This window comes from Scomber japonicus, chromosome 12, assembly GCF_027409825.1.
Source record: "Scomber japonicus isolate fScoJap1 chromosome 12, fScoJap1.pri, whole genome shotgun sequence".
Lineage (NCBI taxonomy): Eukaryota > Metazoa > Chordata > Actinopteri > Scombriformes > Scombridae > Scomber > Scomber japonicus.
In genome coordinates this window covers 34,935,433-34,955,297 of record NC_070589.1, presented here as the reverse complement: position 1 = coordinate 34,955,297, position 19,865 = coordinate 34,935,433, and the positions used below count along the sequence as shown (strand labels likewise).

General features: G+C 31.9%; 1 gene segment (V, D, J or C); it reads right to left on the bottom strand.

The window, feature by feature from the left end:
- Nucleotides 1-346: 346 nt before the first annotated feature.
- LOC128369834 (T-cell receptor alpha chain constant-like) overlaps nucleotides 347-19,865 on the bottom strand; it is a 67,713-nt gene continuing 48,194 nt past the window's right edge. The window contains 6 exon segments of the C gene segment in view: nucleotides 347-430; nucleotides 906-946; nucleotides 1,363-1,425; nucleotides 2,686-2,793; nucleotides 2,901-2,942; nucleotides 3,291-3,515. Of these exon segments, the coding sequence occupies nucleotides 347-430; nucleotides 906-946; nucleotides 1,363-1,425; nucleotides 2,686-2,793; nucleotides 2,901-2,942; nucleotides 3,291-3,515 (563 nt within the window).

Below are 19,865 nucleotides of genomic sequence, written 5' to 3'. Positions count from 1 at the left end.
ATTAAATATCTGTGCACTCTGAAATATCTTCCTGTTGTCGTGCTTTTGGGCTCCCTGCCTTCTGAGCCGTTACAAAAGCAGGATTTATGAATCAATCACAGAGTCTCTTGAGTCGTTTTTCAGAGTTTATTTAAACATCAGATGAAATATCACATAAACATGTTTTTATATTTTTATACTTTAAGCAAAACAATCAGTCAGTCAGACTTTAACTGACTCAGATTTATTTACATCAGCAGACACAAAGAAGAAGAATCATTCATTGAATAATAAAGGTAACATGTGACAGGAAGTCTTCACATCTGCAGATATGAACAGCTGCAATAGTAAAAGCTGGTATTTGTGATTATGAACGACAGCAAGCGACGAGTCGACGCTTCATCGGCTCCGTCTCAGACTCGTGTTTCTCTGGTGAAGATCTGACGAGCTCCTGAAAGACAAAACAAGAAGAACATATTTAATTAACCTGACCTCAATCTTTATGACATCAACATTCATGGTTTCACTTCACAGCTGGTTTGTCTGTTTGCACTCGAAGCGACCGGAGTCACCAACCCGTCTAACCCACTGACTCTAAACCAGCAGGGTTAACTGTTGAGTTAATAATCCTAACCCACCGACTGAGCTCTAAACCAGCAGCTAACCTTTGAGCTCTAATGAACTGTTGAGTTAATAACTGAACATTCACCTTGGTCCTCTGCTCCGTCTCTGCTTTAGATGAATAAACTGGGTCTTGGCTCGTGGACCGATGTTAGAAACGTCTTCCTCTGAACCGTAAAAACGCTCCTATCTGTTCTCACATCGACTTCTCTGAACTACGACCGGCTAACGTAAGAAATGACGACATCAGCACCAACGAAGCTCCTTAAAGTGAGACTGGGACCAATCACATCGCATAAACTCACAGAACGCTGCGTTGATTGGCTGAGAGTCGTATCGTCTGTCTCTGGGAGCAAAAAGGATCGAATGCAGGTTTCATTACTAGTTGGTATCCATTGATTTCAGACAAAACCTTAAACGGTATCATCAGAAATCAATGGATACCAACTAGTAATGAAACGTCTCCGTAACAACCGATTGATCTATTTATTTCAGACGATACCTTAAAGATATCGAGTTCGGATACTCAACTCAGAAAATATCGCTAAGTTGGTTAAAAGGTCAACGCTGATTTGAAGCAGAAGACAAGATTAGTTTACTTTTTAAAACACTAAACTAAACCAAGTATCGACTGATTTCAGACAAAACCTTAAAAGGTATCGTCTGAATCAATGAACCAATACCAGGTAGTAATGAAACGTCTCCCGTCAGACGATGACTTCTAAGGTAACAACCGATTTATCTATTTATTTCGGACGATACCTTTAAAATATCGAATTCGGATACTCAACTTGTGAAGTTGGTTAAAGACTGGAAAGGTCAACGCTGATTTGAAGCAGAAGACAAGATGATTAAGATATTAAAGTAAAACACCATCTTAGACTAAACTAAACCAAGTTTTAGGTAGAACGTGGTTCCCAGTCATTGAGTCAAAGTCCTGAACTCTCCACTAAGACCACCAGAACCAGTTCTTAGTTATTTCACTCTCAAGATCTGAGCTTCATACTCTGCACTGTGGATATTGGAGTGATGGATGGAGGTATATATAATATTAATATCCTGAAGTCACTAAACTAAACCAAGTATCGACTGATTTCAGACCTTAAAAGGTATCGTCTGAATCAATGGATACCAGGTAATATGGAAATGTCTCCCATCAAATGATAACAACCGATTGATCTATTTATTTCAATACCTTAAACATATTGAGTTTGGATACTCAACCCTACTCACAGCTGAGGTTCAGAAAATATCATAAAGTTGGTTAAACACCGAAAAGCTCAACACTGATTTGAAGCAGAAGACAAGACGAGTTTACTTTTTAAAATATTAAACTAAACTAAGTTTTAGGTAGGACGTGATTCCCAGTCATTGAGTCAAAGTTCTGAACTATCCACTAAGACCACCAGAACCAGTTCTTAGTTATTTCACTCTTAATCCATAATGCTGTTACTCCATACTGGAGTGATGGATGGATGGAGGTATATGTAATATTAATATTAATATTAACATCCTGAAGTCACAGTAGCAGCATCAAACATCTTCTCTAAAGTTAAACCCAGAACATAAAGATAGAAACTCTGACAGCGATCATTAAAACACATGATTATTAAACGTAATCAGAGGTTTAAACAATCAACATGAACCTTCAAAACTAACTCATGAGTGTTAAATGTTTAAAACCTTCCAGGAAACAGAGAGAATGATTAATGTGTTTTTATCTGCTGTTTGTTTTACTGATGAATCATTTGATCCAACAAACAGCAGATAGTTAAAACCCGTCAGACGCTTCAGATGCTTCGTTTCGTTTTTACTAAGAGTCTGAAACTTAATCTAATACAACGTTGGACGAGTGAAGCAGCAACGTCTCACATTGGTGGAACTTACAGACTTGTTAGTTTGACAACGACTGAAATTATAATTTTTTTCGCAGGTTAATTTTCTGATGGATGAAACCATTTACTGACTTATTGTTTCAGCTCCAAAGCAACGAGAACCGTGTTAACAGTATAAACATGAAGCAGAAGGAGTGTGTGTGTGTGCGTGTGTGTGTGCGTGCGTGTGTGTGCATGTGTTATGACTCACATTGACTCATCCACAGCTTCAGCGTCATCAGCACGTTGAACACGACGGTCTTCACAAACAGCAGTCTGAGTCCCAGGATGGTCAAAGACATGAAGTTCACTTTCTCATCTGCAAACACACACAGAGACAAATTAAACCAAGACTCAAAAGGAACAAAGATATTATAACCACAATCAGCTGCTCATATTAGTATCATTATCATTAATAATACTAACCTGGATTCAGAGTTTCCTCACATTTTACATCACCCTCTGAAAGAAAAGAGAGAAGAAGGATTCAGGGTTAGTTTATATCACTGCTTTCTACTGTTGCTTCTGTTATTAGCATCATTAGCATCACTAGCATCATCAGTAGTAAAAGATACCAAATGTTAGCACTAGCATCACAAGGGTTCAGTTCACTGATCAACAAGATAATAGCATCAATGAAAACAGTGATCAGACATCGATCATCATCTTTGAGACGCGCCTTTATTTTGAAAGGAAGGAACAATAGACGAGTTGATCATCAGAGGCTTCAGACAGAAACTAAAGGGAAGGTTTGGAGAATCACTTTACTTCTAATGAAAAAACAATCAGAGGTTGTTAAAAATGGCTCAAACTCACCTGACTTGCACCGTTCATCATTTGGAGAATCAATCCAAGCCACCTCGTTGAACAGAGAGCTGCCATTAATCCGGACGGCCTCGGTACGACTGAAAAGTTCCGGATATTCTGCATCTTCTTTTTTGTCTGTTGCGTTTTGTTGGCTGAAGCCAACAGCGAGACACCAGGACCCATTGTTGTTACCAGGATCTGCCAGTTGGAAGTAGGATGGTTCGGACACTTCCTCTGAAAAACACAAAAAAAAGACAAACCCATAAACACCAGAACTAAAAACGTCTCTTTATGTCTGATCCAGACGAGTCGCGAGTTAGACGGTTTATTTATTAAAGATAAAGATGAAACAGCGTTTAGATGAACTCAAACCTGAAGGAGGCGACAGACGTCACACTGTGACTGAAACACTGTCAGAAACTAAACTAACGATCAGAGTTCATCAGAGGGTTCGGGTTACCCTCCAGAAATAAAAACTACAACTTATTTCAGACGTTTACAGCTGATGGATAAAAATAAACGTTATTAAAGGAAGTTTTCTCTTTTCTCACTCTTAAATGATTAGTTGAGGATCAGTGATGCTGCTAACGTGTTACTTTACTATGACGTCTTTTTCAGTAACGACTAATCTAACACGTTATTTTCAAACCAGTAGTCACATTAAAGTTTCTTAAATCCAATTCACTGTGCGTTACCTTGTCGGGAGCTGCTGAGTGTTACTAATAAAGTAACTCTTAATCTAACTTTGTTCCTTTTAAAATCAATGAATCAGTAAAGTCACTAAGTTACTTTCCAAAGGAGTAATCAGTAGTCAGTAATCAGATTAGTTTTTCAAGGTAACCGTGGCAACACTGCTCAGGATTGAACATGAAAAACGAGCTTTACAAACCTTTTAGTTTTTTACAGATATTAAATAATTTGTCTTCGTGTGTTCAGTTAATATTTTATAGTTTTATAATGAAACGATGTTTTTGTACATTATAAAATGGTAATTTACTAATTATATATAGACTAGCCTGAATGCTAATCTGAATGATGTGATTCTGAATTCAATGTTTAATATTTAAAACCAGTTTAATATAAACTAGTGATTAATGATTAATGATTAATATTAAATATAAAACATGATGAACTTACGTGATGATACAGTAACTTTAACTCCGGATGCAAAGATGAATCTGTTATTATTATTCACACAGTCAGTTAGCAGCATTCAGAAACCTCTGAAGCTTCTTTATTATAGAGCAACGACTCTAAAGTTTATAATTATTATTATTGTTCTGATATTTGCTCATTTATTTTAGCAGGTGCAACATTAACAGTTTGTATTTGGTTTATTTTTAATAATTATTGTTTATCTATTTATAACATTAGTCTTGTCTAATATTTTAACCCGTACATACTGTTCAGAATATCACCTCATAATTATAATAATAATAATGTAGATGTTTGAAGTTATTTAAGGATTGGACTCACGTGTTTGTACGATTAAATTAACTCCGAATCCGAAGGTGATTTTATAGCCGACTGTATTCACACAGTCAGTGAACGCAGCACGATAAACTATAAACTATAAACACAGACTGAAGTGACGTTAACATTAAAATCCTCATAGAAGGGTTAGGGTATATAAATGAATACTATCACATCATCAGTGTACAGAGAGACACTGTTAGCTAATCACTTATTATTTATCACAGATATGTTTAATTCTTTCTTTAGAGTATTTTATTAAAACATCTTTGATCTCAGTTATGAATAAAGAATAATTTCTGTGTTAAATAAACCTGCAGATTATTATTATTATTATTATTATTATTATTATTATTATTTTATATAAAGCTTTTTACTCACGTGTTTGAGTTTTCAGCTGAACTCCTGAACCGAAGATGATTTTATTATAATTATTATTCACACTGTGACTGAAAGCTCAACAAAAACCAGCTGACATCAAACTCAGCTAAACTTCAATAACTAAAGTTAATATTTATATATAAACTAAACATTAAAACATTAAAACATCTGATCAAAGCTGCAGATTCATTTCTTTTTAAAGCAGCATCGTTTTTATACGAATTAAACGTCAGTTTGTCTTTCATTAATATTAAATTATTACTGTAGTCCAGCTTTAATTATGATTATTATTATTATTAATGAAGTTATAATGTTAGTTTATCATTGATCAGAGACGTATCACTAATTTATATTATCTTTTAATAAATTTAAATCTGACTGTTTTGTATTTTCAGGTCAGTTTCTCGTCCAAACAAAAGCTTTCGTGTTCCTTCGTTCTCACACTGAGACGCTTCCTAACACAAACCCCCTAACCCCCTAACCGTAAAACACTAAAACCCTAAAACACTAAAACCCTAAAACTCTAAAACCCTAACCCCCTAAAACCTTAAAACCCTAAAACCCTAAAACCCTAACCCTGAATATAATAAAACAGATTATAAATGATTATATGTGACTCACTGCGTTCAATAAATAATTTGGTTCCTTTTCCAAACTTTAGTTTTCTGAGTCCGGTCTCAGTCACACAGAGCTCAGCGACCAACCAAAAACCTCAAGCGCTGTGTCGTATTTAAAATATGTGAAGTTATAATCATATATAATTATTTCCAAACTTACAATAGAAGGTATTAAATTTGTACATTTTGAAATACGTGTTATCTACTACAAACACGTTATTTTAAACCTTAATAAATTCGTTTTCTTACTGATTTGAACCATCAGATTTGTTTCGCTGCCAAACTAAAGTTTTGATCCTCCGAGTTTCACGACGTCATCAGGATGAAAACTTACAGCTGATTTTAATAAACGATAAAAACTTCATTTACTGTTGATGAAGGAATTAACCAGTTTAAACTTATTAAGTCTTAACATCACATTTACATATTTATTCTTAACCAGTGTAAAAACTAACATTTATTTGGGACTTTTGTAATTTGAGTTGTAAGAAACATTTATTTGACATTTTACTCCTTCAGCATCTTATCAACCATTGACTGCAGACTTTTAAACTGAATTTTAAACTTTATTAAATCTACTTTAATGTTTAGAGGAAAACATTAATAAATAAACTTACTGGACTCGACTGTGAGTTTGGCGCCAGAACCAAAGAAAAGCTTAAAACCTCCAGATGTAGTCACACTGTGAGAGGAACAACTACACAAACTACACAAACACTGAGCTCAACTCAAATTATAATAAAACGTCTTCAACAGAAATAAAGAAATAAATTAACTTCCATTTCATCCTTTTTTATTTGATGTCTTTTAGTTTTTAGTTCATCATTAAATGACTCTTACTTGAACTAACTGTGAGTTTCGTTCCTCCACCAAAGACGAGTTTAACTCCAGAGTTAGTCACACAGTCCCAAAACCCAAGCACTAAAACATCTGTTCATCGGCTGACTGACCAACATCAAGCACATTTAAGGAATATCAGAGAAACAGATATAACTAGTAGAGCTGAGCAAAAATCAGAATCAGGATTAATTGACCTTTTAACCTGGATTAGGATTAATGAAGGATTATCTCCTCCCTTGATGAACAATGATTCTTTAGTTTAGTATTTTCACACATGAGGATCTTTAGGGAGGTAAAATAAAGATGTTTTAAGGTGTGACTAAGCTGTGGTTAATGTCTAGTTTACTTGATTAGAACTATGTAAAGATCATGTTTGGGTTCAAATGATCACTGGCGATCTTAAAGATATGCAACTTTTGCTGCCATGGCAACAGTGAACAAGTCGATTAGAGTTTCTAAATGCCGGTTTTGATTATTGTTCGATTAATTGCTCTAATAACTAGTTTATTATTGGGAGTATATTTGGGTTTTTATGTTCTCGTCACTTACCGTCTGATTCCTTCTCTAAAACATAACTTCCTGTTTCTGTCCTGAACAATAACTGCTGCTACCAAAGTAATCACATCATCTGCAAAGAGTTTTATATTTAACGTCTTCTACTGCTAGCAGAGCTTTTACTGCTTTATACTGAACCTTAAACATCTTTTAGTCATATCACTTATTAAAGGGGTAATCCGTGTTTTATAGCTACGATGGATTCATCTAAGACATCAATGTGTTAAGTTACATTATTATTTTCTAAGGACAGATATTATCTTCTTATGACGAAACTAAGTGTAGTTAACTAGTTGAGTATTTGAATATCACTCACGTCTCTCTATAATCAGTTTGGTTCCTTCTCCAAAAACAATCTTCCTGGTTGATCCGGTCGCTGTCACACACTGATCCACCCTGAACAATAACTACCAACTCATCCAGTTCTGACTATGACCGTCACAATTACCAAAGCTATTCAGTATTAGATGAATTAATCTGTTAATTCAAAATGAAATGTCTCCATCAATGTCTTCTGATTGTCTGATTCATTTTAACTCTAATAAAGACGAGCAGCAGCGACACTAAATCATCTCCAATGATATAAATGTTTTTAACTTTAAGTCTCAGCAAAATTTGAGTCAAATAAATCACATTTAAATGATCTCAGATCTCAGTTACGTGTTTTTATCCACAACTTTACATTTTAATGGCAACTAAGACTCTCAGCCTGGTGAGATTAAGTTAAACAAACGTTATATTAACCTTAACTATCACTCCTCACCTGATTCAACTGTGAGTCTGGAGCCAGAACCAAAGACGAGTTTTGAGTTTGAAAGGCCAGACACACAATAAAAAACCCAAATACATAAACCAGAGACCAAAGATACGAACTATTTCCTCATTAAGCTTCATTACAAATAGAAACAGATTAGTTCCTGTATGAAATAAATGCTTAAATAAAACAATCTGGATTAATGCTTCAGTCGAGCTTTTTTTTTGAGGTTTATGTAGCGTTATCTGTGTGTGTGTGTGTGTGTGTGTTGTTTAAATCTAAGTAAAAACACTGAATTCAGACATTTAGGAAACGTAAATCATTGTATCTTACAAGTTAATAGAATAACTTACTTGATTCGATTCTTAATTTTGTGCCAGAACCAAAGACGAGTTTTGAGTTTGAAAAGTCAGACACACAATAAAAAACCCAAATACATAAACCAGAGACCAAAGATACGAACTATTTCCTCATTAGGCTTCATTATATATATATATATATATAAGAAAATATATATTTATGTGTATTTATGTTCTATATGAAATAAATGCATAGAAACCAGATTATAGATTATTTAAGGGCAGCTGGAGATTTAAAAGCTGTTTTTATCTGAGCTAAAGGTTTTTATAGTGGTATAATCTGTTTATATATAATCTGTTTATGGTGTAAATCTACATTAATCATCAAATGTTACAATAATAAATTCATAAAATAACTTACTGGATTCGATTCTTAATGTTGAGCCCGAACCGAAGACGAGTTTTGAGTTTCCAAAGTTAGACACACAGTAAGAAACTCTGCTAACGCTAACCCCCTAAACCCAGAGGTTAACCCAGAGATTCATGAAGCTGCTCTAGTTATATTTATTTATATTTATTAAACTACATCATATTATTATTTGGATTAAAGGAAAATTATTCAGTTTATATCTCTACTTATTGTTTATCTAAAGCTGTTTATGTAAAATATAAGTTTATATGTTTCTGTTTGTGTAAAAAGATAAAAGATAAAAGAAGCTGAATTCAAATTCAGAGAATAAATCAGATCGACCATCAAAAAAAATAACTTACTGGATTCAACTTTGAGTTTAGAGCCGGAACCGAAGACGATCTTATTACCGAAACCATTCACACAGTACGAGACGCAGCGACAAAAACTCACAACTACACAACTAACTACACACAACGAGCGTTTAGAGCAACAAAATTAAGTTTTACTGCTATTTTGTGGTCAAGTGTTACTGTTATTACTGTTATCAGTGTTATTACTGTTATCAGTGTTATCAATGTTATTACTGTTATCAGTGCTTGGAGACTGTTCACTTTGTTCAGATTCAGATCAAACATCTACAGCGGCTGTAAAATGAATTAATACGATGTTACAGCTGAATATATGTTAAGTTTCTTTATTTATATCGTCTAATATTTCCATCTATCGTATATCTCTCCACTGTGGTTCATCTAATAGGATTAAACTATATAAATCATATTAATTGAACTTACTGTTGTTCACAGTGAGTTTGGTTCCTTCCCCAAACATGATTTTCCCGCCTCCCTGTAAAGTCTCACCGTGTTCGTTCCTGCTACGTAAACCGCGGCATCGTCTGCAAACTGCTCGACTTTAATCACGATTACTGATGATTGATGGCTCTCATCAGCTTTAATATGAATTAACCCTCAATCCTTTAGAATATATGTGTGAAGAAGTGATTTCCCTTTAAATATATCGTCAGTATTTGCTGATAATAATAATAAATGCAGTTTGGTTCCAACGACAAAATAAAATAATGATTATTATTCTTAAAAATCTAAACGCGTAACACTCGCTGCTTTCTACTTTTAGCTCCTCCAACAGACAAACACTAAATTACTACAATTTACTTTTTATTATACTTATTTAAAAAGAAATGCAAATTATAAAATAGTTTAATAAACGTCAGACATGTTAGAATTAATGGATTTCATGGTCAGTTAAATCCCAGATATCAGTTTTTTGTTGTTTATCGTTTGAGTATCTTCATTTAATTCTTCTCCGACTTTAACTGGAAATTTAAATATTTGTGACGTCAAGTCGAGTTAACTGTCAGTTTAAAGCCAGAGCCGAAGATGAGTTATATTAAATTGTGCATATAAAGGACTATAATTCTGTTATGTATTTAATAGATTTTGTTGTTGTACTCACTGGTTTCTACGGTTAGTTTGGTTCCTTCTCCAAATATCAGTTTCCCGTTTGCAGTTTGAGTCACACAGTAGATCTGATCTGAACAATAACTGTTCACACTGATTCAGCAGCTAATTGATAATTACGATGTATGAACACTATAATTATATTAAACTTTAACTTTATTAAAGGAATAATAGGACAGTGAGTTTTGATGATACTACACATATATATGATAAAACACTACGTTATATTTAGCTGTTATGATATTTACAGTCAGAACTGACTTTACTTCCAGTTGTCTCAGATCACATTTTACATTAGGAACGGACAACTATTAAACACACATATATATTATGTTAATGTTATATACTGAATATTAATGTTTGATACTCACTGGTTTCTACAGTTAGTTTGGTTCCTTCTCCAAATATTAGTTTATAACCTGCTCCAGTATTCACACAGTAGATCTGATCTGAACAATAACTACATGACCTGCTGCTGCTTCAAACCTCAGTAATTACACCAACTAATTAATAATTACAACATATAAACACTATAATTACATTAAACTTTAATTATATTAAAGGAATAATAGGACTGCGAGTTTTGAGTTAGTTTCAGATTATTTCCAGTCAACTTGTGTTCATAGATAAATCTGCTTTACTTTAAATTGTTCAAGACTAAAAAAGTATTCAATGATTAATCGTATATAATAAACATTTAATACTCACTGGTTTCTACAGTTAGTTTGGTTCCTTCTCCAAATATTATTTTCTGTCCTCCTCCAGCATTCACACAGTAGATCTGATCTGAACAATAACTGACTCACTGATTACACTAATGAATGATTACAAAGTATAAACAGTATAATTATTATAACTTTAACTATATTAAAGGAATAATAGGACAGCATGTTTTGAGTTAGTTTCAGATTATTTAAAGTCAACATGGGTCCATAGATAAATCTGCTTTACTTTAAGTTGTTTAAGACCAAAAATTACTTAATTCTATATGATAAATGTTTAATACTCACTGGATTCTACAGTTAGTTTGGTTCCTTCTCCAAATATCAGTTTATAGTTTCCTCCAGCAGTCACACAGTAGATCTGATCTGAACAATAACTACATGAACTAATTCATTATAAAAGACATTTAACTAAACCTGACAGGAAGCTTTAGAATTAAAGGATTTCATGGTCAGTTAAATCTCAGATATCAGGTTTTTGTTGAAGTTTATGATATTGTTCATCTTTATCTGATTTTTCTTTATGACGTCAAGTCGAGTTAACTATCAATTTAATAGCAGAGCCAAAGATGAGTTCTGCCATTTTAAATAATGATATAACATTCATCAAAACATATCATTAGGTTACACTTATTTTAAATAGAACATATTATATCTATAATATGTGTTTCAATTTAAAATTGTTGTACTCACTGGTTTCTACAATTAGTTTGGTTCCTTCTCCAAATGTAATCTTATAGTTTCCTCCTGATAGAGTCACACAGTAGATCCGATCTGAACAATAACTAAGTGACCTGCTGCTGCTTTAATTAACTCTAATTACACTTCCTGACAGATTAATGCAGTCAAATATTTAAGAACAGTAAAACTATTTTACCCTTAAACATCGTTTTAAACCAGACAGTGACGATTTGCTTAATTTTTTGGTCATTTGCAAATAAAACTTTCACCTGAAGAACCAACAAATACATTTAACTCATTTTAAATCTGCTTTATTTTAAGTTGTTTAATACTAAAAATGACTTTTGTGATACTCACTGCTGGTTTCTACATGAAGTTTGGTTCCTTCTCCAAATATCAGTTTATATCCTGCAGCATCATTCACACAGTAGATCTGATCTGAACAATAACTACATGAACTAATTCATTATTAAACTGGACTAACTACACCTGACAGGAGGTTTAAACTGATAATTATCAAATAAAATAAATTACATAATTTAGAATTAAAGGATTTCATGGTCAGTTAAATCTCAGATATCAGGTTTTTGTTGAAGTTAATGATATCGTTTATCGTTTATCGAGTATCTTTATTTATGTTTCAATGCATTTTATGTATTTAAGAGATTTTGTTGTTTAATACTCACTGGTTTCTACAGTTAGTTTGGTTCCTTCTCCAAATATCAGTTTCAGGTTTCCAGTAGAATCAGTCACACAGTAGATCTGATCTGAACAATAACTACTCTACACGTCACTGATTACACTAATTCATAATTACTGTGTATAAACACCATAATTATATTAAACTTTAAATATATTAAAGGAATAATAGGACAGCGATTTTTGATGATACTACACATATATATGATAAAACGCTACGTTATATTTAGCTGTTATGATATTTACAGTGACTTTACTTCCAGTTGTCTCAGATCACATTATACATTAGGAACGGACAACTATTAAAACACACATATATATTATGTTAATGTTATATACTGAATATTAATGTTTAATACTCACTGGTTTCTACAGTTAGTTTGGTTCCTTCTCCAAATATAATCTTATAGCCTGCTCCAGTATTCACACAGTAGATCTGATCTGAACAATAACTACATCAACTAGGTTAAGGTTGTTTTCTTTTGTTTTTATTCAATAATTTATAATAAACTATCTCTCATCAGTTTTATATTAAAGAAAAGGTTTAAACAGAAACGATGACATCGTCTGCAAACAGTTTGACTTTAATAGACAAACTGTTGTTAACTGTGTGATACGCAGTTCTGATTAGGTTCAATATTAATAGTTATTTCATAGTTATTCATCTAAAAGAGTCAGAAACAGTGTTTAGAGGAGGTTATATTTGTCAAGCTGCTGTGGACAATAAATAAACATTTAATACTCACTGGTTTCTACTGTTAGTTTGGTTCCTTCTCCAAATGTAATTTTTTGTCCTCCAGTATTCACACAGTAGATCTGATCTGAATAATAACTGTTCAAACCTCACGGATTATATTACATTTTAACTATATTAAAGGAATAATAGGACAGTGAGTTTTGACGATACTACACATATATATGATAAAACACTACGTTATATTTAGCGGTTATGATATTTACAGTCAGAACTGACTTTACTTCCAGTTGTCTCAGATCACGAACGGACAACTATTAAACACACATATATATTATGTTAATGTTATATACTGAATATTAATGTTTGATACTCACTGGTTTCTACAGTTAGTTTGGTTCCTTCTCCAAATGTAATCTTATAGTTTCCTCCTGATAGAGTCACACAGTAGATCTGATCTGAACAATAACTACATGACCTGCTGCTGCTTCAATTAACTCTAATTATACCAACTAATTAATAATTACAACATATAAAAACTATAATTATATTAAACTTGAACTATATTAAAGGAACAACAAGACAGACAGATTTGACAAGTTAGTTTCAAGTCAACATGGGTTCATAGATAAATCTGCTTTACTTTAAAGTTGTTTAAGACCAAAAATTACCAACAGAAAAGGACCTAATGATTAATTATATATAATAAACTTGTAATACTCACTGGTTTCTACTGTTAGTTTGGTTCCTTCTCCAAATATCAGTTTCCAGTTTTCAGTAGTCACACAGTAGATCTGATCTGAACAATAACTACATGACCTGCTGCTGCTTCAAACCTCAGTAATTACACCAACTAATTAATAATTACAACATATAAACACTATAATTATATTAAACTTGAACTAATTAAAGGAATAACAGGACAGTGAGTTTTGAGTTAGTTTCAGATTATTTCCAGTCAACATGTGTTCATAGATAAATCTGCTTTACTTTAAGTTGTTCAAGACTAAAAAAGTATTCAATGATTAATCGTATATAATAAACTTGTAATACTCACTGGTTTCTACAGTTAGTTTGGTTCCTTCTCCAAATATTTGTTTATAGTTTCCTCCAGCACTCACACAGTAGATCTGATCTCAACAATAACTACATGAACTAGGTTAGGGTTGTTTTCTTTAGTTTTTATTCAATAATTTATAATAAACTATCTCTCATCAGTTTTATATTCAAGAAAAGGTTTAAACAGTAACAATGACATCGTCTGCAAACAGTTTGAGTTTATATTTAGCTGTTATGATATTTACAGTCAGAACTGACTTTACTTCCAGTTGTCTCAGATCACATTATACATTAGGAACGGACAACTATTAAACACACATATATATTAATTTTAAGTTGTTTAAGACCAAACATTACCAACCAATGATTAATTTTATATAATAAACTTTTAATACTCACTGGTTTCTACAGTTAGTTTGGTTCCTTCTCCAAATATCAGTTTAAAGCCTCCAGTAGAACCAGTCACACAGTAGATCTGATCTGAACAATAACTACATGAACCAATTCATTATTAAACTGGACTAACTACACCTGACAGGAGGTTTAAACTGCTAATTGTCAAATAAAATAAATTACATAATTTAGAATTAAAGGATTTCACGGTCAGTTAAATCTCAGATATCAGGTTTTTGTTGAAGTTAATGATATCGTTTATCGTTTATCGAGTATCTTTATTTATGTTTCAATGCATTTTATGTATTTAAGAGATTTTGTTGTTTAATACTCACTGGTTTCTACAGTTAGTTTGGTTCCTTCTCCAAATATCAGTTTCAGGTTTCCAGTAGAATCAGTCACACAGTAGATCTGATCTGAACAATAACTACTCTACACGTCACTGATTACACTAATTCATAATTACTGTGTATAAACACCATAATTATATTAAACTTTAAATATATTAAAGGAATAATAGGACAGCGATTTTTGATGATACTCAGGTTTTTATTGAAGTTTATATCGTTTATCGTTTGAGTATCTTTATTTATGTTTCAATGCATTTTATGTATTTAATAGAGTTTGTTTAATACTCACTGGTTTCTACAGTTAGTTTGGTTCCTTCTCCAAATATCAGTTTATAGCCTGCTGCTCCTCCAGCAGTCACACAGTAGATCTGATCTGAACAATAACTGTTCAAACTTCACTGATTCACCAGCTAATTAATAATTACTGTGTATGAACACTACGATTATTTTAAACTTTAAATATATTAAAGGAATAATAGGACAGCAAGGTTTGACAAGTTAGTTTAAGATTATTTCCAGTTGTCTCAGATCACATTATACATTAGGCACGGACAACTATTAAGCACACATATATATTAATTTTATCTTCCAAAATATATGAATACATGATACTCACTGGTTTCTACAGTTAGTTTGGTTCCTTCTCCAAATGTAATTTTCTGTCCTGTTAGAGTCACACAGTAGATCTGATCTGAACAATAACTACATCAACTAGGTTAAGGTTGTTTTTTCTTCTGTTTTTATTCAATAATTTATAATAAACTATCTCTCATCAGTTTTTATATTCAAGAAACAGTTTAAACAGAAACGATGACATCGTCTGCAAACAGTTTGACTTTTACAGACAAACTGTTAACTGTGTGATACGCAGTTCTGATTAGGTTCAATATTAATAGTTATTTCATAGTTATTCATCTAAAAGAGTCAGAAACAGTGTGTTTAGAGGAGGTTATATTTGTCAAGCTGCTGTGGACAATAAATAAACATTTAATACTCACTGGTTTCTACAGTTAGTTTGGTTCCTTCTGCAAATATTAGTTTCCTGTTTCCAGTTCCAGTCACACAGTAGATCTGATCTGAACAATAACTGTTCAGACTTCACTGATTCAGTAGCTAATTGATAATTACTGTGTATGAACACTATAATTATATTAAACTTTAACTTTATTAAAGGAATAATAGGACAGTGAGTTTTGACGATACTACACATATATATGATAAAACACTACGTTATATTTAGCTGTTATGATATTTACAGTCAGAACTGACTTTACTTCCAGTTGTCTCAGATCACATTATACATTAGGAACGGACAGCCATATAAATAAATATATATTCATATATTATATAAATATAATTTTATATTTCAAGAATATGGAAACATGGTACTCACTGGATTCTACAGTTAGTTTGGTTCCTTCTCCAAATATCAGTTTATAGGCTGCCGTCCCAGAACCAATCACATAGTAGATCTGATCTCAACAATAACTAAGTGACCTAATTCATTATAAAACTCCACTAACTACACAATTATCAATTAAAATAAATTACATAAGTTTAATAAAAGTCAGAAATGTTAGAATTAAAAAAGACTTCATTGTCAGTTAAATCTCAGATATCAGGTTTTTGTTGAAGTCAATGATATCATTTATCTTTATCTAATTTTTCTCCAACTTTAACTGGAAATTAAAACATTTATGATGTCAAGTTAGAGCCAAAGATGAGTTCTTCTATTTTAAATAATGATATAACATTAGTCAAAACATGTCATTAGGTTACACTTATTTTAAATAGAACATATTATATCTATAATATAAATGTTTCAATGTAAAATTGTTGTACTCACTGGTTTCTACAGTTAGTTTGGTTCCTTCTCCAAATATTAGTTTAACGTTTCCTCCTGTTCCAGTCACACAGTAGATCTGATCTCAACAATAACTGTTCAAACCTCACTGATTACACTAATGAATGATAACTGTGTATAAACACTATAATTATATTAAACTTTAACTATATTAAAGGAATAGTAGGACAGCGAGTTTTGACGATACTACACATATATATGATAAAACACTACGTTATATTTAGCTGTTATGATATTTACAGTCATAGCTACTACTTTAAATAATGATGTAACATTCATCCAAACATGTCATTAGGTTACAGTTCTGTTGGATAGACTATGTTATATCTATAATATATGTTTCAATGCATTTTATGTATTTAATAGAGTTTGTTGTTGTACTCACTGGTTTCTACAGTTAGTTTGGTTCCTTCTCCAAATATCAGTTTCCCGTTTCCAGTTCCAGTCACACAGTAGATCTGATCTGAACAATAACTGACTCAAATGGATTCACCAGCTAATTAATAATTACTGTGTATGAACACTACAATTATTTTAAACTTTAAATATATTAAAGGAATAATAGGACAGCAAGGTTTGACAAGTTAGTTTTAGATCATTTCCAGTTGTCTCAGATCACATTATACATTAGGAACGGACAACTATAAAAATACACATATATATTAATTTTATCTTCCAAAATATATGAATACATGATACTCACTGGATTCCACTGTTAGTTTGGTTCCTTCTCCAAATATCAGTTTATAGGTTGCAGCATCATTCACACAGTAGATCTGATCTGAACAATAACTACATGACCTGCTGCTGCTTTAATTAACTCTAATTACACTTTCTGACAGATTAATGCAGTCAAATATAAAAACAGTAAAACTATTTTACCCTTAAACATCGTTTTAAACCAGACAGTGACGGTTTGCTTCATTTTTTGGTCATTTGCAAATAAAACTTTCACCTCAAGAACCAACAAATACATTTAACTCATTTTAAATCTGCTTTATTTTAAGTTGTTTAATTCTAAAAATGACTTTCATAATACTCACTGGTTTCTACAGTTAGTTTGGTTCCTTCTCCAAATATCAGTTTATTGTATCCTCCAGTATTCACACAGTAGATCTGATCTGAACAATAACTACATCAACTAGGTTAAGGTTTTTTTCTTTAGTTTTTATTCAATAATTTATAATAAACTATCTCTCATCAGTTTTTATATTAAAGAAACAGTTTAAACAGAAACGATGACATCGTCTGCAAACAGTTTGACTTTTACAGACAAACTGTTGTTAACTGTGTGATACGCAGTTCTGATTAGGTTCAATATTAATAGTTATTTCATAGTTATTCATCTAAAAGAGTCAGAAACAGTGTGTTTAGAGGAGGTTATATTTGTCAAGCTGCTGTGGACAATAAATAAACATTTAATACTCACTGGTTTCTACTGTTAGTTTGGTTCCTTCTCCAAATATTAGTTTATAGGTTGCAGTTTGAGTCACACAGTAGATCTGATATGAACAATAACTACATGACTTGCTGCTGCTTTAATTAACTCTAATTACACTTTCTGACAGATTAATGCAGTTAAATTTAAAAACAGAAACTATTTTACCCTTAAACATCGTTTTAAACCAGACAGTGATGATTTGCTTCATTTTTTGGTCATTTGCAAATAAAACTTTCTCCTGAAGAACCAACAAATACATTTAACTAATTTTAAATCTGCTTTATTTTAAGTTGTTCAATACTAAAAATGACTTTCATAATACTCACTGGTTTCTACATGAAGTTTGGTTCCTTCTCCAAATATCAGTTTATTGCCGCCTGTAGCGTCATTCACACAGTAGATCTGATCTGAACAATAACTGATCAAACTTTACTGATTCAGCAGCTAATTAATAATAAATAAAGAGTTGGTTTAAACTGCTCTCTGTGTAAAGAGCCTTGAGATGACTTTGTTCTGATTTGGTGCTTTATAAATAAAGATTGATTGATAATTACGACGTAAGAACGCTACAATTATTTTAAAATTTAAATATATACATTAGGCACAGACAACCATAAAACACAAATATTAATTTTATCTTTCAAGAATATTAATGTTTAATACTCACTGGTTTCTACAGTTAGTTTGGTTCCTTCTCCAAATATAATCTTATATTGTCCTCCAGCATCATTCACACAGTAGATCTGATCTGAACAATAACTACATGAACTAGGTTAAGGTTGTTTTCTCTTTGTTTTTATTCAATAATTTATAATAAACTATCTCTCATCAGTTTTATATTCAAGAAACAGTTTAAACAGAAACGATGACATCGTCTGCAAACAGTTTGAGTTTATATTTAGCTGTTATGATATTTACAGTCAGAACTGACTTTACTTCCAGTTGTCTCAGATCACATTATACATTAGGAACGTACAACTATTAAACACACATATATATTAATTTTTACGTTGTTTAAGACCAAACATTACCAACCAATGATTAATTTGATATAATAAATGTTTAATACTCACTGGTTTCTACAGTTAGTTTGGTTCCTTCTCCAAATACAATTTTTTGTCCTCCAGTATACACACAGTAGATCTGATCTGAACAATAACTACATGACCTGCTGCTGCTTCAAACCTCAGTAATTACACCAACTAATTAATAATTACAACATATAAAAAGTATAATTTTAACTATATTAAAGGAATAAAAGGACCGCAAGTTTTGACCAGTTAGTTTTAGATTACTTCACGTTGTCTCAGATCACATTATACATTAAGAACGGACAACTATAAAAATACACATATATATATTAATTTTATCTTTCAATAATATTAATGTTTGATACTCACTGGTTTCTACAGTTAGTTTGGTTCCTTCTCCAAATATAATCTTATAGTTTCCTCCAGTTTGAGTCACACAGTAGATCTGATCTGAACAATAACTACATGACCTGCTGCTGCTTCAAACCTCAGTAATTACACCAACTAATTAATAATTACAACATATAAACACTATAATTACATTAAACTTTAATTATATTAAAAGGAACATGTAATACACTTTGGTATTAATGATATCCATGTACGACCAACACGTGTCCAAAGATAAATCTGCTTTACTTTGAGTTGTTTAAGACCAAAAATTACCAACCAATGATTAATTTTATATAATAAACTTTTAATACTCACTGGTTTCTACAGTTAGTTTGGTTCCTTCTCCAAATATAATCTTATAACCTGCTCCAGTATTCACACAGTAGATCTGATCTGAACAATAACTACATGACCTGCTGCTGCTTCAATTAACTCTAATTATACCAACTAA